Here is a 21739-nt window from a genome sequence, read left to right on the forward strand (position 1 = left end):
GTTGGCTTTAACTTGGCTTGACCAGTTAAAATGTTTTGAAACACAAGACATGAATAGCAAATTGTTGCTTGTCATTAAGTGTGGCAATGAGTGGGAGAGGGAGGAGGAAAAAAGTATTTTTAGCTGCTGCATTTTAAATGTCTATTTTCTTTAATCTTAATAATAATAATAATAATAATAATAATAATAATAATAATAATAATAATAATAATTTTATTTCTATACCGCCCTTCTCCCGAAGGACTCGGGGCAGTGTACAGCCTATTAAAAGCACAAAGACAAACAACAATTAAAATTATTTAAAATTATTAAATAATTTCGGCTCAATATTAAAACCCCCAAAAATTTAAAACATCCAATTTAAAATCATTACATTGATAGCCCGGCCTGGCGGAACAGCAGGGTCTTAAGGGCACAGCGAAATACCCTGAGGTCGGAGATCTTACGCATTTCCGGGGGCAGTTCATTCCACAGGGCTGTGGAATGTGCACCTCAGTGTATAAACACAATTATTAAAGCTCTGTAAACTAGATTAATCTCTTACATGGTGATCTGTATCTGCCTTTTATTTGGATTTTACAGTATTATTCTTTCAGCCATTTCCACACATGTATATTTTTAAATCAAGGTGATTAAGTAAAATATTAATTTAAATAATTGCTTTAAATCAAGTTCTCCACTAATAGTATTTCTAAAACAATTAAGTAGATCTGAAACATAACTGAGTAGTAGGCCAATTCACACATTAAATTAAGTCATGATTACAGAGAGTCCTTGATTTACATTCACAATTGAGATCGGAATTTCCATTGTTAAGTGACAGCAGTCACTACAATCCCAGTTGCTATTGTTAACTGAATTCCACAGTCTTTAGGTGAGGCAACTTCCTACTGTCTTCCCATAACCAAAGTTGGTGTGGAAGATGACGGTCCTAAGTAGGTCAGTGGCTGCTGCCAGGTAGAAGAGGGAGCAAGAGGATGTAAGGGAGAATCCATGAGAGGTGTGGGTAAGGAAGTATGTGCGAGAGGCACTATGTGGGTAGAGGAAAGCTTGCAGGAGTGCATAAGAGGCATCACGCAAGTCGGTGAGAGTGTATGAGAGGTGTGATGTGTGTCAGGGAGGGTGCATGAGAGTTCCAAGGTCTACAACTACCTAATGTAGAACAAGTGGGGGGGGGCTGGGGAGAGAGTGCAGGTGGGGGGGACTTATCCAAGCAACTTGTGATCTTTTCTATCAATATCCCCACTGTCTTTCTGAGAAAGCCAGGAGAGAAGATTGCAAATGGAAATCATGATTGTAGGGCGCTTCGCAACAAGTGGTAAGTGTGAATGGGTTGCCTAGCACTCAGATCATGGCCACAGGGTTTCTGGGACAGCCATAATTCCAAGGACCATTTGAAACCACCATTCAGCATCGTCATAACTGCAAAAGGTCACTGAATGAATGGTAAATTAAGGACCACCTGTAATTTGGCTGGGTGCTAGCAATACTAAGTTATAAACCAAATACTAAGCCTCTAAGAGTTACAGGGCATGCCTGCTGATACTGTATATTAATATCACTGAATGAAAGGGATGAAAAATGTTGGCTTTTATGAATTTAAATCAAAATCCTTACCTAAGTCCCATGTTTTGAGTCTAATTTTTGTATAAAATGGCCTGAAAATCATCCATTTTCCTATCAAATTTCCTGACAATATTCTGAGGATCCCAAAATAGGGTTTCGATGGGAAGAGAGGGATACCTGGCCAACCAGTTATCTATTTCAGCTATAAACCTTGATCAACAAACCACTAATTTCACACAGCATTCTAAGCCTGAAGCGATCCATAATTTAGTGCACTTGTATATCTTTCCAATATGAAAAGCAGCAATTCAAGAGATTGAGGCATATGCCTTTGATAACTTTCTTGGAGACTGGTGAATGTTCTTGATACTCTTAGCATCAGAACAGGTGTGCCCTATACGCTAATTCATGTTTCTCAATCTCAGCAACTTTAAGACATGGACTTGGGTAAAATTGATTTGCTTAACAACCATTGCAAAAAAAAAAAATTTTGGAAAAAATCAGGTCCAGTCACATGATGCCTAAATTTATGACTACAATGGCTTACAACTATCATTCTGAGCAAAACTACCTGTACACAAGACTTGTAGTCTTTAAGAGTTTTATTTATTAGTTACTATCCAATATAGTCTATTTAATATATCATTATTATTTTTTAGAAAAAAACAACCAGTTTTACAGGTATATTGAGCACTAGGTTGCAATTGGCCAAAGGCTTGGCTTAGATCATGAAAGGCATGACACTGGTGATGGTGACATCACCAGAAACAGACAGCTTGGTGATATGCTGCAGGTCTTTAATACGGTGCTTGTACTGCATGAGATGAGCGTCATCAACAGCTACCTTCAGTTGATCTGCTTCACAGAGAATCTGAATCTGTAAAAGGACAGATGTAAACATTCCTAAAAAATCATAAATAAGAATGACATAAACACCATCAGTTCATGCAACCTGAATCTTGCTTTTTTTTTTGCACTGGGCACTATGGACTTGCAGAGCTAACATCTTGTGTTTGTCATGCTTACATAAAAAAATCACCACAAATATTGTATGAAACCAAGAAATGTGGTGGGGAAAGTGCCCCCTTCCAGCCTCAAGAGCCTCAAAAAAGAGCAATGCTAAATTCAGCATCACAGGGTTTTGGGTGTGTGATTTTTTTCATAAAACATACACTTCTTTGATTAGAATACATATTTTTAAGCGTACTCTTGGCCACAAAAACTTTCTGCTCTGTCAGACTAGTGCAATCAAACCATACTGACAAAAACTTATGGAACTCAATTCAACTGAATTGACACAATGTTCTGTTGCATTCTACTCTCATTTTAAGTCTAGTTATCACTTTCTGGTAACCTTCAAAGAACCTTTATGCTTGCCTCTATGTTGGAGTATACACTGGGAATGACAATGCTCTGCTTCCTATATAGAAAAATGAGGGTGTCAGAGAGCATCCCTCTGGGGACAGGGAGAAGCTTCCTACTAATTGTTTGAGGTCATCTGATTTGCAACCCACATATCAGAACCAATTCTCCATCCTGCTTTAGGCAGCAGGATTAGATGCATTCACAGGGCTCACTTAAAATGGTTAGTGATTGAGCCATTTTCTGTATAATAAATTGAACCGTATACTTATCAAATAATTTAGACTTGTACAATATCCTACTATATAGATGCACATCAAAATTAACAGTAAAGCATAGCATATTGTTCAAATGCAATCACAACTCCCAACTCCTAAAATTCCCACTCAGTTTGGGTATTGCTGGGGATTCTGACTGGCATGGTCTCAAACGTTGTGAACACAAGATCCAGAAACAGAATTATAGAAATGGAATCAGGTAAATTAAACTGTCCTTGCAATATTCACATAAATAACTTCCAGGCAATCAAGTTAATTCTTAGCTATCAAAAGGACACCCAACGCAAAAACTTTACCTTAAAAGGTTTGCCAGCCTCAAAAGGAAACCTGGGTGCCGTCCGATCTTCCGTCCCCCAGACATTTTGAATCTTGCTATTGCATACAATCACCTTCATGTTGCTCTCATTGAAGCGAGGATTAAAGTGGAAAGCAATGTCATCGCCTTTCTTGAAATCTACTTGAAATCTGCAAGAAATGAGGACACACAAATTGTTATCCCAATGTTCTATGCAATGCAAATGACCAGCTGTCTGCAAGGCATATAAATCCTTCCATTCCCCACCATCCAGTCAGAGCTGAAGAAATTTCTTGGATGAGAAGCAAAACATCTTCAAAGAAAAACCAGAAAGTCCAGTTGCCTCTTAAAAGAAAGAAAAAAAAACCCCCACCTCGATAACCATGACCTGGATGACTGAGAATCTCCATAGACCAATGTTCTACAGGGAGCTTATAAAACAAAGCTTCTCTATTTATTACATTCATCAAATTAATTATTAACTTGAAAACTTGGATCTGCAGTGCGGTACCCCCCAGTTGCCAAGGGCATCATCAGGCTATTTTATTTTACTATTAAAATTTTAAATGAGAACTTTGTGGGCTGTAAAGCAAAGAACTCCTCTCACATATAAACTTGATTTCTAATCATACTTTTATATCCATTTTGGTTCCATACACATTCTTAGAAAGTTAAAATCACAGAGGCTAATAAAACCAGAAGCTAAAGAGGGGAGTGGGGTAGGTGTGGGTTATAGGAAGAATAGTCAATTACAATGTCTCCTATTTATCTTCTGAGTGTTTGAAGCAAGTCAAGAGTTTTCTGGGCAGGTGGACACAATCCCAGACTTAAGTACTAGAGGACAGCCAATCCTTAGAGGTATCCTTACAATTACAGGCTGGCAACTTGCTTTGCACCCTACCAGCATGTCATTTAAAATAACAACAGCAACAATAATAAGGTGAAGTGGGATGGGATGGGATGGGATGGGATGGGATGGGATGGGATGGGATGGGATGGGCTACGCTACCAGGAAGGCCCAAGGGAGACATCTTCACGCATTACATAAACTCCAGCAGCTCTAGCCATAGCAAATACACCAAATGTCTTTTGGACCACTAACCTCACTTGACCTTGGAGTGACATGCCAGGGGTATGCTCAGAGTTAAGACAAAGAAGTGGGTGATGCAAGACAAGGACTAACTTTCAATTAATTTCAATTTTAATTAAATTGCCCATTTAATCCAGAGCTGCAAACTGGGGGTGGGGGAGGGGGGGAGAGACTGCATGTAAGCCTTCAGCATTCTTTTTGCAGCCTCCAGAACCCTCCAAATTGATTGAGTCAAAATGTGCCCCCCTTTATATCCTGCTTTTTATCCTGCTTTTTATCTTAGATCCATCTTTTTTCCTACAATAGCAAAAGCCTAATCCTTTTCCATCACTTTACCCATTATGTCCCACTGGCTACACTTTTGGAGAATGGTCTCAGTACATGTCATAAAGGGGAGGGTTTTGATTATGACCATCATCTTATAACACACACACACACAAATCCTAATGCATCCTTGGTTTAATTTGGTCCTCCTAAACCCCATCTCCAAGTAATGGATGCCAAAGGGCAATCCATCCTGCAATAAACCCAACAGTGTCCTGTAAGAAACCGGCTCACTATATCACCCACCACCCCATCACCCCTGCCTTGTTACCTGTTCGGCCTTGGATTCACTGTCCCAGTCATAGTTATTAACAAGCGAGGCACAAGTCCTGAAGAAAGGGGTAGCTCACAAGGGACTTTCTGAAGACAAAAACAGATTACATCAAATCAAACCAGTTTTTTGAGGACCCAGTTGTGGGGGCAATAAGCTGACTTTGTATAACTATACAAAAGTATGAAGGCTATTGCTTAGTGCATTGTAAGCCGCCCTGAGTCTCCGGAGAAGGGCGGCATATAAATCAAATTAAAAATAAAAAAAATTAAAAATAAAACCAAACCAATTAACAAAATTGAAGAGCACACGGTCCAACAAAATGTAATGCTGTAGCCTGTTTTGAATTTTGGCTTTCTTTTTATTACAAATACCTTTCGGAGTATAAGACGTACTCCCCCACACAAAAAGAGGCTGAAAATTTGGGTGCATTTTATACTCCGAAAAAGCTTTTTTGAAGCTTTTTTTCAGCCCTAACGAGGCGCTAGTGAATGAAGCGATCTTCCACGCTGCTTCGCCTGCTTTTCTCATTGCTTCTCTCTCCAACAATCAGCTGTGCTTTAGAAGCTGATTTTATCCCTAACTAGGGGATAAAACCAGCAAACTAACGTGCTGAAGATGAACAGACTAAGGATGCTAGCCAAATGAATACTAGGTAGGCAGAATTTTTTTCCCTCTCTTCCTCCCCAAAAACTAAGGTGCATCTTATACTCCGAAAAATATGGTATATCTCCTCTCATCACCAACCCCTTTTTTGTAAAGTTATTTCTGAACTCCTTTTCTTTCTGGCCTCTTGGTCTCAGATAAAGGCTTTCTCCAAGTTATTCTGCCTCTAGTTTATATCTCTGTCCTGTGATCTTGATTCCTAGGAAGGGAGGAGACATTCCAGAAGAGCAAGAGACAGCAAAGTTTAGTTTATGTTTATGTTTTGTTTATGTTTTATTTGATTTGTATACCGCCCTACTCCCGAAGGACTCAGGGCGGTGAACAGCCAGACAATAAAATAACATAGATACAAAAAATTTAAAAACCAGATAAAATCAGATTAAATCATGTTTAATGTAGGAGTTTATGTAGGAGATGATCAGATGGAGGCTGAGGGCAGGGTCAAATGTATCATCAGTCTGAAGTCCCTAACGCCCCCAAAAGAGACCTAAATCCAGTCCCCACATTGAAGTCTGTCGACTCTTATCTGGCACCAGTTCACCTTGACCATTAGTAGGTCCGATTCTTATGTATAGGTTGCATGGAATAAACGCTTTTGAACACTATCTTGACTCCTGGTTTCTTGCTCCTGACAGTTTATGTGGGAAGAAAAAATTAAGACATCTTCTCCCTAGGAGTTCTCAGACTATGCTTAACGGTGCAAGTAGTTTGCTTTGTTGAGCAAAATTTCTATCTATGGGTGAGGAACAACAAAGGAAACTGCTCAGAAGACGCTCAGCATGTCTTTCTTGGTTTTGGGAGCCTGACCGTCCTGTCATGTTCCCTTCTATGTGTTGGGCTTGAGTGTCATTTAATGCATTTACAATAAATCATCACTGATGTTCAATCTGCGTCTAATTGACTAGACTCTGGGACCTTCAGTTTGGAGCCAAAAGTTCTCAAAGTGAAATATTTGAACAGCTACCAAACATTCAGAGTTTAATTTTGGTCTTACCAATAAGAGTTGCTGTTCCTTTATTTAAAAAAGAGAAATGTTTAATCAAGAACTGAAAAAAATGCAAATACCCCCCTTGCCATGCACAAATCAGAAACATGAACATATTTTTCTCACCAATGGACCAGAAAATCCTCCAGCTCCACTTTGTGGTGCAGTTGGCTGTGCTCCTCTGTCACTTGGGGGCTGCCCAGGAACAGGATACATTCCTGAGGCCCCTGGTGGAACCATTCCTGGTGTGTTTGAAAATGTCCCAGGCCCTGGTGGGCCTCCAAAGAATGCTCCTGGTGCTGCTATTCCTCCTGGGCATGTGCCTGGTGCTCCGGGATATGTGCCTGGTGTGCTGGGAAATGCTCCTGGTGCTCCTGAATATGCGCCTGGTGCTCCAGGAAATGTGCCTGGTGCTCCAGGAAATGCGCCTGGTGCTCCGGGAAATGCGCCTGGTGCTCCGGGATATGCGCCTGGTGCTCCGGGATATGCGCCTGGTGCTCCGGGATAACCTGAGAAGGCACCAGGCTGATTCCCCCAAGGATTCGGTTGCATATTTGGATTAGGATTATTGGAGCCTGACAAGGCATCTGATAGCTGTGAGGAAAATAAGGAATTTGTTACCCTTTTTCCCAGCCAGTAGCATATCTTTGCTGAATTTTTGGCATTTTTGGCTTTCTCAGAAAGCTGCATGATCCATGACAATTTATTAATCCCTCTTCTTTAAAGGACAATAGAGTGAGGGTCTAGAAGACAATCTGAAAACTGGGGCATAAATTTAATAATAATTAAAAACAAAAGGAAAAGTAAATGTGGCATTAAAAAGCACCATTTTCTTCAGACTTACCGAAAATCCGTCAGACATCTTCCTGAAACAAAAGAGACAACAGGCAAATTAGCAGAGCTCAGGATTTTTTTAGAGACTCTGGGGTCCAGCCCAGATCTTGGTAGAACTTCAGTGTAAGACAGAAAAAACGTGAAACTGAGAATATACTTGAGTGCCTTTTGTAGAACGGAAAAATTAAGGCAATCCAATCTATGTAACCAATGACTGTTTTGCTGGAAAAGAATGTGTGATTTTGTGTTGTACCTAAACACACATTTCTTACTCTGTTTTGGCCATTTAAGCACAGGCTGATGATGAGATAAAAAGTTCAAATCTTGTACATTTTGATTGGTCTCAGTAAAGTTATTACCTGACTGTTGATTTTTGGATTATTTTTCATGGATCATGGAATATAGTTATGTTGTTGTTGTTGTTGTTGTTGTTGTTGTTGTTGTTGTTGTTGTTGTTATTTCTATCTAATTATATAGAGGGAAGAAAAGGGATAAGTAACATTTCCCTGGACACAGTAAGGGTGCTCCAGGACTTCAAACAAATAAAATCAAAACTGAAAACCATTCAAAAGCCAGTTAAATGCTCCAAATCTCATGAGCTAATCATATCTATAAATCAAATTTATATTCTTGCATGAGATTTCATCAGTTTCTGAACATTTTTAATTCCAGATTTTTTTAAAAATAATGTAATGTACGGTTTGTCAGAGGGGGCATTCACAAGGATGTACAGAATTGTAAAATGGTTTTAACTATCTGAAAAGGCTCCTATGTCCTGCAGTAAGTTTTTTAATTTTGATTGATTTATATCCCATTTTACATTTTTAAAAATAATGCTAGGTGGCAAACATACTCCTTCCTCTATTTTTTCCTCTGTGGTGGATTGGGCTGTGATAGATTGCCTGGCCCAAAGTCACCCAGCGAGTTTTCATGCCTAAAGTGGAACTAGAACTCATGGTCTCCTGGTTTCTAGCTTAATGCCTTAACCACTAGACCAAAGTGGCTCTTATGTAGCCCACCAGAATTTCCAGTGGAGACAATTTCAATTAGATGAGCCCAATGTACAAAATACATTAAAACACATATTAAAAAAGCACAATTTGGAAGAGGAATTTTTTTCTATCTTCCTCATTGTGTGTGTGGGAGGTAACTATAATAAGCCTTGAGGAACAAAAACTAAGTTCCCCTTTTACAAATAGACTAGGCTGGACCTCTGGTCAACTTTAAATGCAGAAAAAGGAAAATTTTCAAGTGTCTTTTGCTTGCTCTGTATTTCTTCAGCCACTTGTTGCCTTCCAAATGCCTCAGGAGTGGAACTAAGAATCCTCAGCCCCAAATGAATGGCCTCAAGCTGACAAAAGCCAAAGGATAAATGAAAGAAAAGTAGAATGGGGGAGGTTTTGTGGTGGACTTAATTAAAAAAACAATAAAATGATTTCTGAAGAAGTCTGATTCCAAAAGCAGCCCAATGTCAAAACTTTGCACTGAGCAATCCAAATGAATTACCAATACCTTTTCCTTTTTACAAGCATGGTGTTGACTTATCTTGCAATGAACAATGAAAACTGTCCTAAAACATATTATGGTTTCTATAACAGAAACATAATTGTTTGTTGGGAGAGATCAATCCATTGGCTGGTGTCTGAAGCTCGTGTGGCATACAAACCTCAGATACCGCAGAAAGCTTCAAAAGCACACTTACACACAAGCAAACTTTGTGTTTTCAGAGAATTTGTGATAGCAGCCTCTTTAGAAAATACTCTGACATTGTGTTGTGTCAAGTAAATGCGCTGTGCAAATATGAGTCATGCGTTCCCATGCCAAGAGTTTGGATTCAAAAATCCTTCTCTCTGTGTTCTCTCTATTACAAGGAAGCAGGTTTTATCAATCACATAATATAAATTGTATCACTGTTATAAATCTTGTCCTGAATTAATTCAATAAGACATACAAATGGGCTGATGCTCAAGCCAGCCTGGGAAAGATAAAAACAAAGAATCTAATGGCACCTAAACAACAAACATTCTTACTGGAATGTTCTATGACTTCTCTGGATTCAGTATGCCTGTAAACACCTCCTATAATGAACATCAGATTCCAGTTACTGTTTTATTTTGGGAGGGAGGGAGGGAGGGAAGAAGGAAGGAAAGAAGGAGGAAGGTCTCTGTAAAGCAATGCATCAATACTAAGCACAGGTAATCCTCAACCTATGACCTCAATTCAGCTCAAAATTTCTGTTGCTACGTGAGACATTTGTTAAGTGAATTTTATCCCATTTACGTCCTTTCTTGCCACAGTTGTTAAGTGAATCACTGCAGTTGTTAAGGTAGTAACACTGTTGTTAAGTGAAACTGGTTTTCCCATTGACTTTGCTTGTCAGAAGGTCAAAAAAGGTGATCACATGACCCTGGGTCACTGCAATCGTCATAAATATGAGTCGGTTGCCAAGCATCTGAATTTTGATCATGTGACCATTGGGATGCTGCAATGATCGTTTTCCTTCTATTTCATAGCAACCAACCTCACACTTAACAATAGCCAATAGCACGTGCTAAGTAGTTTCAAAAATGCTTTCTTGTGTGGCGTAATCTCTATTGCTGCCTTGGGCACAGTTCTTACAAACAACTCCAGAAGAGGCACTGGTCCAAATGATCCTAATTAGAACAAGAATGGAAAATGTGTTTCACGATGTCCTTTATGGTCCTTGTCATTTATTAAAAAAAAAATGTTTTGTAGCTTGAAAGCAGTGTTTCTCACCATAAAGACCCAAACAGTTTGCTGTTTACATGTTTGCCTCTAGCAAAAGCCACTGCAAACTTTTAAACATGTTCCCAGTTGCACAGAGCCAAAAGGCAAACACTTTCACTCTGCTTGTCCTTCTACCCATTTGATGCTGCTTTTTCACATGCTAGCTTGCCTAAATATTAACACTTAGAGAATGAACTAATGACCAGACAGTAAAGACATGAGAACTTATATTTGCTGACAAAAATATCTGAAATGTAAAAATAATGATTGTGCAAAAGTACTATAAATGGAAACAGAGAACATTACAAGATGTTCCAAGCCAAAATGTGATGGAGTAGGAAATTTTTGAACATAATACAGTTGTGCCCCATGCTATCATGGTCATGACAAAGGACAGTTTGTCTACCCAGACTACTCAATGACAAACCATTAAATATTGATGAAGGATGATGAGGAGATACTAAATCAGCACTACCTACCAAAAGAGAGTTGGAGGGAACAAAAGTCTGAAGTCCTCTTTTTATATTCCACGAGGCATCTCTTAGAGTAGATTGCCCTTTGGCCAATGAAAAGGAGGATTTCATTGGTATGGAAGGACTAAATGAGTGAATGAATTTTAAAATCTACCAGTAATCTACCAGTATTGTTGGCTGGTGTTCACAGACTTTGTTCTAGTGCTTAATAAAAAAAATCATAATTATGTAGTGGAGGATAACCCGCTTGAAAAAACACCCTCACAGGAAAGCTTTCTCTGAGTCCATCCCTACCATGACTTATTCCCAGGGGTGAAATTTAGCAGGTTCTGACAAGTTCTGGAGAACCGGTAGCAGAAATTTTGAGCAGTTCGAAGAACCAGCAAATACCACCTCTGGCTGGCCCCAGAATAGGGTGGGAATGGAGATTTTGCAATATCCTTCCCCCAGGAGTAGGGTGGGAATGGAGATTTTGCAGTATCCTTCCCCTGCCACACCCACCAAGCCACGCCCTCCAAGCCACACCATACTCAAGCCACACCCACAGAACCAGTAGTAAAAAAATTTGAATTCCACCACTGCCTATTCCTTAACGGAAGCTAATTTGCAGCACCCAGTGACCAAGACCTCTTTATTCCCTGTGGCATTCTAGCACATAAGTGAAACCAAGATTTATTGTGGTATCTGGATTTTATTGTTGATTGTAAATCTGCTGAGGTTTTTTGCAGATTCCTTTAACTGGATGCCAAGAGGAAGAGAAAGAAGCAAAAATCTTTCAGAGATGCGCTGGTTAAAACTGGAGCATTCACTGCCAATCAGCTGATTAGCAATTGGATCGGCCTCCCAGAATACCGCCAATCAGCCATTCTAGGCAGCGGGGATCATCCATTCACTGCAGCCACTGCCGCCATTCACCACCGTCACTCACCACCGATCACCATCACCTGTTTGCAGCCACCCGTTTGCCACTGCCAATCACCGAATGGGCTTCAAATAGGGCGAACGGCAGTGGCGAACGGGCAGCAGCGATCAGTGGCAGCAATCTGCAGCCAACAGCAGCAATAATGGATGGATGGTGCTGGGAGGCAGAGGCAGATTGTTTTTCTTCTTATTTTCTTCCTCTAAAGCATCTTATAATGTGAAAAATATGGTAATGACAACAACTGTTTAGGAAGATTGCTTGGGATGGGGTAAAAGGAAAATATTAAATGCCAATATCATTTAGCATACAGTGCATCTTTCCTTCCCTTTTTCCACTAGTTGCTATTCTTTATTATATTTATTTTCTCTTATGCTTTTCATTGTGCTAAAAATCATTTAATAAAATTTAGCATACATATACTCTGGTTGTAGCATTCTTGTGGGCTGGGCTGATTTAAAAATTAGGTAACAAGAAAAGGACTAGAGCCTTCAACAAACAGCCTAAATCACAAGCAAACAGTAGTTACTGATATTCAGGGTGTCTCTCTCAGACAACTGATTGATGATTGACTAATCTTAGAAATAAGTACATCAATAATTCTATGAAAAACTATGTATTTCTTTGTCCATCTGACTATATCAAGGTTGGAATTTACTAGAGATATAAAAATACTCAAAATTTGCCACTGAAATGTTTCATATAGTCTCAATGAATCCAGGTCATTTAATCCCCCTTCTCATTTGAGAGTTGAAAGAGAATCCTACTCTTTCTGGGCAAATTTCAGTGACAGAAGAAACAAAAATATTTAAATTGTGAGGTGGCAGCTACGTATCAAGCATTCCAAGCAGCTAAGCCAAATCAATTAGGATAGAAGTTACTTGTCCTCAAACATGTTCTAAACCAGTTTAACAAGTTTGGATGCCTCTATCTGAGGGTTCCAGTGTAGAATCAAACATGTTGAACATCTTGAAAAATAAACATTGTGGGATTCGGTTCCATTGAAATATAGTATCGGCATGCCTCAATCTAGATGATTTAATCCAGATAACTCAGTTAAAAATGAAAAGCTTAGTACATGTTGAAAAGGATGATCTTCCTCTGTTTTTCCCCATATCCTTTAAGAACATAAAGGGGACATCCTCATGTCCTTCTAAATTTGGCTCAAAATGCTTCACAAATTGCTCTTTAAGGATAAGATTGCACAAAGCAGCCGAGTGACATCAGAAGGGAGGACCAAGATGCCAGCTATTACTGCATAAATGAAGTCCTTTTTATGTTCATTGTGACATACATTAAAAAGGGGTGGAGTTTTGATTGTTTTGAACCCCCCCCATTGTTTTCTCAGCCTTTGATAGAGCAATCGATGGTCTCAAGAAATCGAAGGCTGAGAAAACAATGGGTGTTTCGCATCAAAATAGCAAAAATAACCCCACTCCTTTCAAGAAAAAGGATGTGATACGTTTACTGTTATTTTATTATCCAGATATTCATTCATAGTAACATTTAAATACTTCATTAAGGCTCGATCCGTATCCCACCAAAGCTACTTCTGAGTCCCATTTGTGCAAGTCATACTATCAATTGAAAAATGGTATCTTAAAGCATCTGTAATTCATCAAGTGGTTATCATCAATGCCAATCTTTGAGAGATGGGGATTTTTGAAATCTACCATGTTACATTTTCAGTGGCAACACATTTACGGTAATCTGGTTAAATCAAGAGATAAAACAATCATCCGTTCCCACTGCATCTTTAGACCAGTCAGCCATTATCTCAATCAAATGAAGAGCCTTGGTGGCACAGCAGACTAAAGCACTGTTAAGTAACACCAGCTGCCTGCAATTATTGCAAGTTCAAATCTCACCAGGCTCAAGGTTGACTCAGCCTTCCATCCTTTCGAGGTAGGTAAAATGAGGACCCGGTTTGTGGGGGCAATAAGCTGACTTTGTATAAAAAAGAACAGCGCTGGGGGGGGCCAAAAGCCCTACTAAGCAGGTATATATAAAAGTATGAAGGCTATTGCTTAACGCATTGTAAGCCGCCCTGAGTCTCCAGAAAAGGGCGGCATATAAATCGAACCAATAAATAAATAAATGAATAAATCCTCTTCCTGGTGGTTCTAGCCGCACTTAATCACACTGACTAGCATTTTAGAATTACCATGTCCTCACCCATTTGCTCTGATACCTCATGAGCCCTGGCACACTTCCTTGCATTGCTAGCTCCTTCTTCATTGGACAACCAGGCAACAGTAGCCACAATGTGGACACTGTATACAATGACCGCAGGCGTGTTCTTCATTGCTAGATCTCCACATTGAGTTCTATGATGGAAAATCTTGCTTTCTCCTATCCCCCAGCTGCTTATACAACACAACTGACTGTAGCATTAGATAATGCTATGCATGGCTGAATTTATTCTGCGCTAAATCTAATTCTCAGAGTTAGCTGATTCAGTTGACTGACTCTTTCGTGGTGTTGCTGTATCACACTCACCCTCCTCCTACTGACCTGGGTAAGTGTGTCATAGGAGAATGGCGATCAAGTAGCACACGGCAGTAATTGTCAGGGGACATAATACCTGACCATGAGCAAAAGTCCTTTCTTTTCCAAAGAGGCCCAGCCCGGCCATGGAAAGAAGAATCAATAAAGGAGAATATCTGTAACTCAGGGTTGAAATGATGGGTCCTTGGTGCTTTCTGATCTTAGTTGTTTACTTGCACATTTCATTACTCAAACTAGGTAACATCATTAATACTGAAGAAGTTACCTAGTTTAGGTAAAGAAGCATCTGAAAGAAAAGAACCAAGCTCAGGGAAACAGACCCATTTGCTAGAACCTTGACCTGCCTTCCTCAAAAATAGAGTAAGTGGTAAGGTTCCCCTCACAACTTCAGTTTTCTTTCCTGAAACTCGGGGATAGGGAACCTAAAGTACTGTTTTGTTCTTGGGCTACCCCCAACTTGTTGAAACAGCTTGGGGCAAAGACCCCATTTGTCACTTGATTTCTGCACAGTAGGTAGAGATTGAAACTACTCCCTATTTTTGCTATTTGATGATGACAACTTTCAAATTCTGCATCTAAGCCTTTCCTGACCTGATTTTATACACGGGTGGCTGCTTTCAGGAAGTTGATAAGTGCAGGAATTTTGCAGTTACCGGATGCTATTTAAATACTGTAACACTGAAATGGAACATGATGTCAAGATGTTATGGTACAGATTAGAAATTAGGAAAAAATCCTTGACAGAAATTCTACCTATTTGAGTAGAATAGGTTATGATATGGAAGATTTTCCCCCTTTCACCGGATTTTTTTTCAAACATCCTGGATAGTCCAGGGATAGGAAAGTAAACCCTGCAGTGTAAAGGGGGTTGGATTGGATGACCTCTGAGGTCCTTTCCAATTGTAGGATTCTATGACTGTTGAATCCCTCACTATCAAGACTGAAAAGAAGGAACACCTTGAATGAGTGAGGACTAGGATGTTTAAAGGTCTGGCTTCTCCCATATGAAGGCTGCCTATTGAGATCATGTGTGAAGATATCTGCATTTGGCTGGGGTGAGGGATGAGACCTCTTTAATGGTAGGATGTGCTAAATTCAGCTACAAACAGTTCGCCTCCCTCAGTAAAGTTTGCCATAACTTTAGGCGTCAGCTATGTACTGTTGGTGGTGCAAAGAATTCTGAATTATTACCATTATTACTGTTGATCATTAACATTTATTTACAGACTTTAACAGATTAACAGAGTTGGAAGGGAGTTTATATGTCATCTAGTCCAACCCTTCCCCCTCCTCAAGCAGGAGACCCTACACTATTTCCGACAAATGGCAGTCCAATCTTTTCTTGAAAGTCTCAAGTGATGAAGCTCCACAACTTCTGAAGGCAACTTCTGTTCCATTGGTCGATTGTTCTTACTGTCATTTCTAGGCTGAATCTCCCCTTGTTCAGTTTCCATCCATTATTCCTTGTCTGGCCTTCAGATGCTTTGGAAAATAGCTTGACCCCTTCCTCTCTGTGGCAGCCCCTCAAATATTGCAACACTGCTATCATGTCTCCCCTGGACCTTCTCTTCTCTTCTCTTCTCTTCTCTTCTCTTCTCTTCTCTTCTCTTCTCTTCTCTTCACTAGACTAGCCATGCCCAGTTCCTGCAACCATTCTTCATATGTTTTAATCTCCAGTCCCCTAATCATCCTGGTTGCTCTCCTCTGCACTTTTTCTCAACATCTTTTTTATAGTGTGATGACCAAAACTGGATGCAGTTGTCTACAAGTAGTCCTCGACTTACGGCCACAATTGAGCCGAACGTCTCTGTTGCTAAGCGAACCATTTGTTAAGTGAGCTTTGCCTCATTTTACGACCTTGCCTGCCACCGTTGTAAAGAGAATCACCGCAGTTGTTAAGTCAGTAACGTGGTTGTTAAACGAATCTGGCTTCCCCATTGACTTTACTTGTCAGAAGGTCACAAAAGGGGATCACATGACCCTGGGGGGAGGAAACGAATGATCCCGCAACCGTCAAAAATACGAGTTAGTTGCCAAGCATCTGAATTTTGATCCTGTGACCATGGGGGTTAAGGGTGAAAACCGGTCATAAGTCACTTTTTTTCAGGACCGTTGTAAGTACGGTCACTAAACGAACCGTTGTAAATCGAGGACTACCTGTATTCATGCCTATGTATTATTTATTTATTTATTGGTTCGATTTATATGCCGCCCTTCTCCGGAGAATCAGGGCGGCTTACAATGCATTAAGCAATAGCCTTCATACTTTTTGTATATACCTGCTTAGTAGGGCTTTCGCCCGCCCCCCACAAAGCGGCGTTCTTTTTTATATATATATACAAAGTCAGCTTATTGCCCCCACAAACTGGGTCGTCATTTTACCTACCTCGCAAGGATGGAAGGCTGAGTCAACCTTGAGCCTGGTGAGATTCAAACTCACAGTAATTGCAGGCAGCTGGCAGCTAAGTGCTACTTAGCAGCACTTTAGTCCGCTGCGCCACCAAGGCTCTTTATCTGAAAGGAGAAGCTCCCGAGTCACGCGCTCGCCCCTTTTGAGTGGCTTCTCCTTTCCGACCCGCTCTGGCTGGAGGCTCCAGCTGGGAAATCCACCCTCACCCAAATTGCTGCTTTGGGCGGGGCGGGAAAGAAGAGCCAACTTTTCCACTCGGCTTCCCGAAAGGCGGGACGAACGCCTCCCATCCAGAGACATGCAGCTTTTCCTTCCTAGCGTTTTTCTCCACAAGTGCGGGCTCCGCTTTTTTTTTTGTTTTTCTCGCCCAACGAAAATGTTGGCGGGCGAAGCACAAGACCTTCCTTCTTTCCTTCCTTCCTTCCTATTGCGCAAGGCGAAGGATGAGGGCAGCGTCCCCCCCCACCCCGCTCGCCCGCCCGCCCGCCCGCCAAAAGTTGCCCCGTCCGCGCCTTTCCGCCGCGACTTACCGGGCCAGATCCCGCTGGAGACCCTGGGCTGACTCGGCGGAGCGGCAAGAGAACGACTCAGGCTGGGCGGGACGTCGGAGCAGCTCAAATACGTGTGGGCCCGTCCCCGGACCGCCCCGTCCTTTCCGCTCCAGCGGCAGCCTGACTTGCCACGGCCGGCTCCCCCGCTCAGCCTGACTTGCCAGCGACACTCCCCGAATAGGCGTTTTGGGAGAAACATACTTTGGCATCAGACCCACTTGATGCTCTTTGAGGTTGATGGGTTTCTTGCAGACGTTTCATTACCAGAGTGGGTAACATCATCAGTGCATCGGGTAATGAAAGAAAGGTCTGGGAGGAAGCTGCCAAGCTCAGAGAGCACCAGGGACAGTTCAACCCTAAACTACAAATATTCTGTCAGTACCACTTCGCAGAGTTGTGAAGATAAATGGGGCTGGGGATTTGTGTTTGTGAGGGAGAATCACACAACCCTATCTCCTGAGAAAGAGAAAATTGAGATATGGATGCCATTTCTAATAAATGCAGGTTCTTCCTCTGTCCCTAAAGTTATGAAATTTGGAAATCGACTAAGACTTAGAGGGGAAGGTAAAGGCTCAGGCCTCCTTTCTGATTGGTCTTATTTATTTATTTATTTATTTTATTTGATTTCTATACCGCCCTACTCCTGAGGGACTCAGGGCGGTGAACAGCCAACAATAAAATCCATACATACAAAATTTAAAAGCAGAATTAAAATCAAATTAAATAGTTTTGGCCCAGACAAATTAAAACCCCAATCAATTTAAAACCAATTTTAAATTCTTAACGACCTCATGGAGCAGTGCTGGCCATTTGCAGTCCTGCAATGGAAGGAGCATCTTCCATGATGACACGGGATGGCCTGTCTCCCCAAGTCATTAGCAAGGGATTTTTATTGGCCTGCAAATGGACTTTCTGGAAAAGCTTCCCTCTTTACTCAAGAATCAGGCTGAAAAAGTGAGCAAATATTAGGCTGGTTTTGTCAAAAAGGACAAAAAAACCTTTCTTAAACAGTTGTTAAGAAAGCAGGAATCTAACAAGTGTGATTTCACCCAGATATTCCTATTCAATAGGGCCAAAGTAGGTCCAGTTGATTAGGTCTTTATCATTCATAGATGAGCTGTGTTTACACAAGACACCCATTTTTTTTTTAAATCACAGTTTATAAAAGTAGATCAGAGTTTGAGATTGCACAATACACTGGTATTTTTAAACACAAAGTAATCAGATTAGGCAACCACAGCCTTATTGTCATGAAAGCCAGGATGGAGTCACTAAGGAGTTGTCAGCCACATAGCACTTTCAAAACTCAAGACAGTTTTTTGGATCTCTCCATCTCTCTCCCTCCCTCCCTCTCTCTCTCTCTCTCTCTGTTTCATACTATCAGTTCCAGTTTTTCATGAAGCATTTGGGAAACGGAAACCCAGAAAACAACATTTTCTTTAGCTATAGAATAGTTTTATTCAATAATTCCTACACCAAGATTGAAAGAGTTTACCCCATGTCTTTCAATCTTGGCAACTTCTAGTGTGGACTTCAGCTCATAGAATTCTCTTCAAAGCCATGCTGGTTGTGGAATTCTGGGAACTGAAATCTACACACTTGGAAATTGCCACTGTTGGAAAACTCAGAACTGTTGCTGGAATTGGGTATGTCCCTTAAGAAGGACCAGAGGTGACATGATAGTAGTTTTCCAATATCTAAGGGCTTGCCATAAAAGAGGGAGTCAACCTATTCTCCAAAGCACCTGAGGGCAGGACAAGAAGCAATGGATGGAAATTAAGGAGAGAAGCAACCTAGAACTAAGGAGAAATTTCCTGACAGTTAAAACAATTAATCAGCAAAACAGCTTGCCTTCAGAAGTTGTAAAAAACTGGAAGTTTTTAAGAGGAGATTGAACAACCATTTATGTATGTATGTATGTATGTATGTATGTATGTATGTATGTATGTATGTATGTATTTATTTATTTATTTATTTATTTATTTATTTATTTATTTATTTATTTATTTATTTATTGGTTCGATTTATATGCCGCCCTTTTCCGGAGACTCAGGGCGGCTTACAATACGTTAAGCAATAGCCTTCATACTTTTGTAATACTTGCTTAGTAGGGCTTTCGGTCCCCTCCAAGCGGTGTTCTTTTTTATACAAAGTCAGTTTATCACCTCCACAAACCGGGTCCTCATTTTACCTACCTCGAAAGGACGGAAGGCTGAGTCAACCTTGAGCCTGGTGAGATTTGAACTTGCAGTAATTGCAGGCAGCTGGTGTTACTTAACAGTGCTTTAGTCTGCTGCGTCACCAAGGCTCTTACATTTGTCTGAAATGGGGTAGGGCACGGCTATCAAACTCCCAGCCTGTGGGCTGGATGCGTCACATGCTGACCACACCCAAGCCCAGTTTAGCAAAGGGGGGGAAGCCCCAATAGGTCACATGATGCCACTGTGATGATGTGAATGTGACACCCCTGATGTAGAGTTTCCTGCCTGAGCAGGGGGTTAGACTAGAAGACCTCCAAGGTTCCTTCCAACTGTTATTTTATTCTGTTAATACATCTCTCTTATACAAAATTAAGCTCCTACATTGCATAAGACATGACTTAATGAACCATGGTATATTAAATATACACAATTGGCTGTTGACACAACAAAAGGAACTACGTTCCATTTATTGCATTAGTGAACCAGGCCACAGCTGCAGAAATATCCCGCCCCCTCCCCCCAGACTTCCTCCCTATGTAGCAATATGAACCAAAAGCAAGCATAACCCTTATCAACCATATCCAATGTGTGCCTGCTCTCACAGTTATAAACCCAAGGTTCTGGCTATTGCGATTAGGGTAAATGTTTGTCTTGTGAAAAACAAGGGGAAGGGTGGGCTTATTTCTATGGAGACCTGCACAAGAATTATTCATCACTTGTTTTTTATTCCTATGATGTTGCCACAGCAGCAAGTAGGGGAGATGGGGAAGTCCATTTATTAACATAGCTGGTACTATGCTAATATTTTGATGGAGACAGGAGACAAAAGATATAAAACTGTGGCCAAACCAAATTAAACAGGCCGCTTCATGGTTTAATGTCATAAGTTTACATACCAATGTGGTTTGTAAACCATAGCTTACGGATTGTGGTTTGTGTAAATCTGGACATTGTCTTTGGGGCACCAATTGGGGGAGTTATGAAAAAAATCCAATGACCATTTAATCTTACGTTGTAGGACTTTGATCACACAACTGCAGCAGTGGTGGTGTTTCAAATTTTTTTACTACCGGTTCTGTGGGCGTGCCATGGTTTGGTGGGCGTGGCTTAGTGGGCATGGCAGGGGAAGGTTACTGCAAAATCCTCATTTCCTCCCGATCAGCTGTGACTTAGGAGGCAGAGGGGGCCTCCCCATCTATTGATGGGGGTCGGCCAGTCAGAATTTTTACTACCGGTTCTCTGAACTACTCAAAATTTCTGCTGCCGGTTCTCCAGAATTGGTCAGAACCTGCTGAAACCCACCTCTGAATTGCAGCCACTGTCTTGACTTTTTTCATCCTTTCTCCTTCGTTTGTCATCCCTCTGGGTGGAACATTAACTTTTTTGCAGATTTAGCCTTAACGGAACATTTGTGAGTCCTATTGATTTCGGATGCTAAAACTGTTATCAATAAAGATGAGCTCATTTGCAATTCTATGTCATCTCACAGAGAACAGACTCCAGAAGAAACAGATGTATGATCATGGCAGCCAAGCATATACTGGGAGGTGCAGCCCTTGCTTTTTGTGCATGTTTATAGGTCTTATTAGGTTGGCAACATCTTGCATGAAAAGGAAGCATGAAGCAGAAGCCAATGTTGGTATGTCTTACAAGATACACTATGCTGAAAGTGCAGAAATATAATTTCTTAGGCACAAAGGTTCACATCCCTCTATTTCCTGGTTTATCATTGTCTTCATTCAATAGTATTATATAAAACATTATTGATTGAGAAGGATTATGCTCTCAAAGGGAATATGCAGGGGTGAAATCCAGCAGGTTCTGACAGGTTCTGGAGAACCGGTAGTGGAAATTTTGAGCAGTTCAGAGAACCAGTAGCAGAAATTTTGAGTAGTTTGGAGTACCGGCAAATACCACCTCTGGCTGGCCCCAGAGTGGGGTGGGAATGGAGATTTTGCAATATCCTTCCCCCAGGAGTGAGGAGGGAATGGGGATTTTGCAGTATCCTTCCCCTGCCATGGCCACCAAGCCACACCCACAGAACCGGTAATAAAAAAAATTGGATTTCACCACTTGAATACTGTGCTATTCAGAGAAATATGATACATTTATCAAATTTATATAACCATACATCTTACAACAAATGACTCTGTGCAGAGTAGAACAAAGCTAAAACAGTTAATACTAAACTATTATTATTAAAACATTAAAAAGCTATGAAAACAAAACTAAAAAAAAAAAAGAAATATTAGCTGAAG

The 21739-nt window shown here is 40.7% G+C and overlaps 1 protein-coding gene across 3 annotated transcripts; it reads right to left on the bottom strand.

Moving 5' to 3' along the window:
- Nucleotides 1-193: 193 nt before the first annotated feature.
- LGALS3 (galectin 3) lies at nucleotides 194-17388 on the bottom strand. 3 transcript variants are annotated; one of them, XM_070942789.1, is made up of 7 exons: nucleotides 17260-17388; nucleotides 8031-8136; nucleotides 7682-7703; nucleotides 6964-7431; nucleotides 5187-5275; nucleotides 3503-3671; nucleotides 194-2443 (listed from the first exon to the last, which is right to left on the bottom strand). In XM_070942789.1, the coding sequence occupies exons 3-7, from the start codon at nucleotides 7697-7699 to the stop codon at nucleotides 2288-2290; spliced, it is 900 nt and encodes a 299-aa protein (XP_070798890.1). In that variant the 5' UTR covers nucleotides 7700-7703; nucleotides 8031-8136; nucleotides 17260-17388; the 3' UTR covers nucleotides 194-2287. The 3 variants fall into 3 exon arrangements, with proteins under 3 accessions (XP_070798890.1, XP_070798899.1, XP_070798881.1); XM_070942798.1 differs by lacking the exon at nucleotides 8031-8136 and having other exon boundaries at nucleotides 7682-7699; XM_070942780.1 differs by lacking the exon at nucleotides 8031-8136 and having other exon boundaries at nucleotides 17260-17387.
- Nucleotides 17389-21739: the final 4351 nt, after the last annotated feature.

The sequence above is a fragment of the Pituophis catenifer genome, unplaced genomic scaffold (genome assembly GCF_029215685.1).
Source record: "Pituophis catenifer annectens isolate HBS135680 unplaced genomic scaffold, rPitCat1.0.hap2 SCAF_1, whole genome shotgun sequence".
NCBI lineage: Eukaryota > Metazoa > Chordata > Lepidosauria > Squamata > Colubridae > Pituophis > Pituophis catenifer.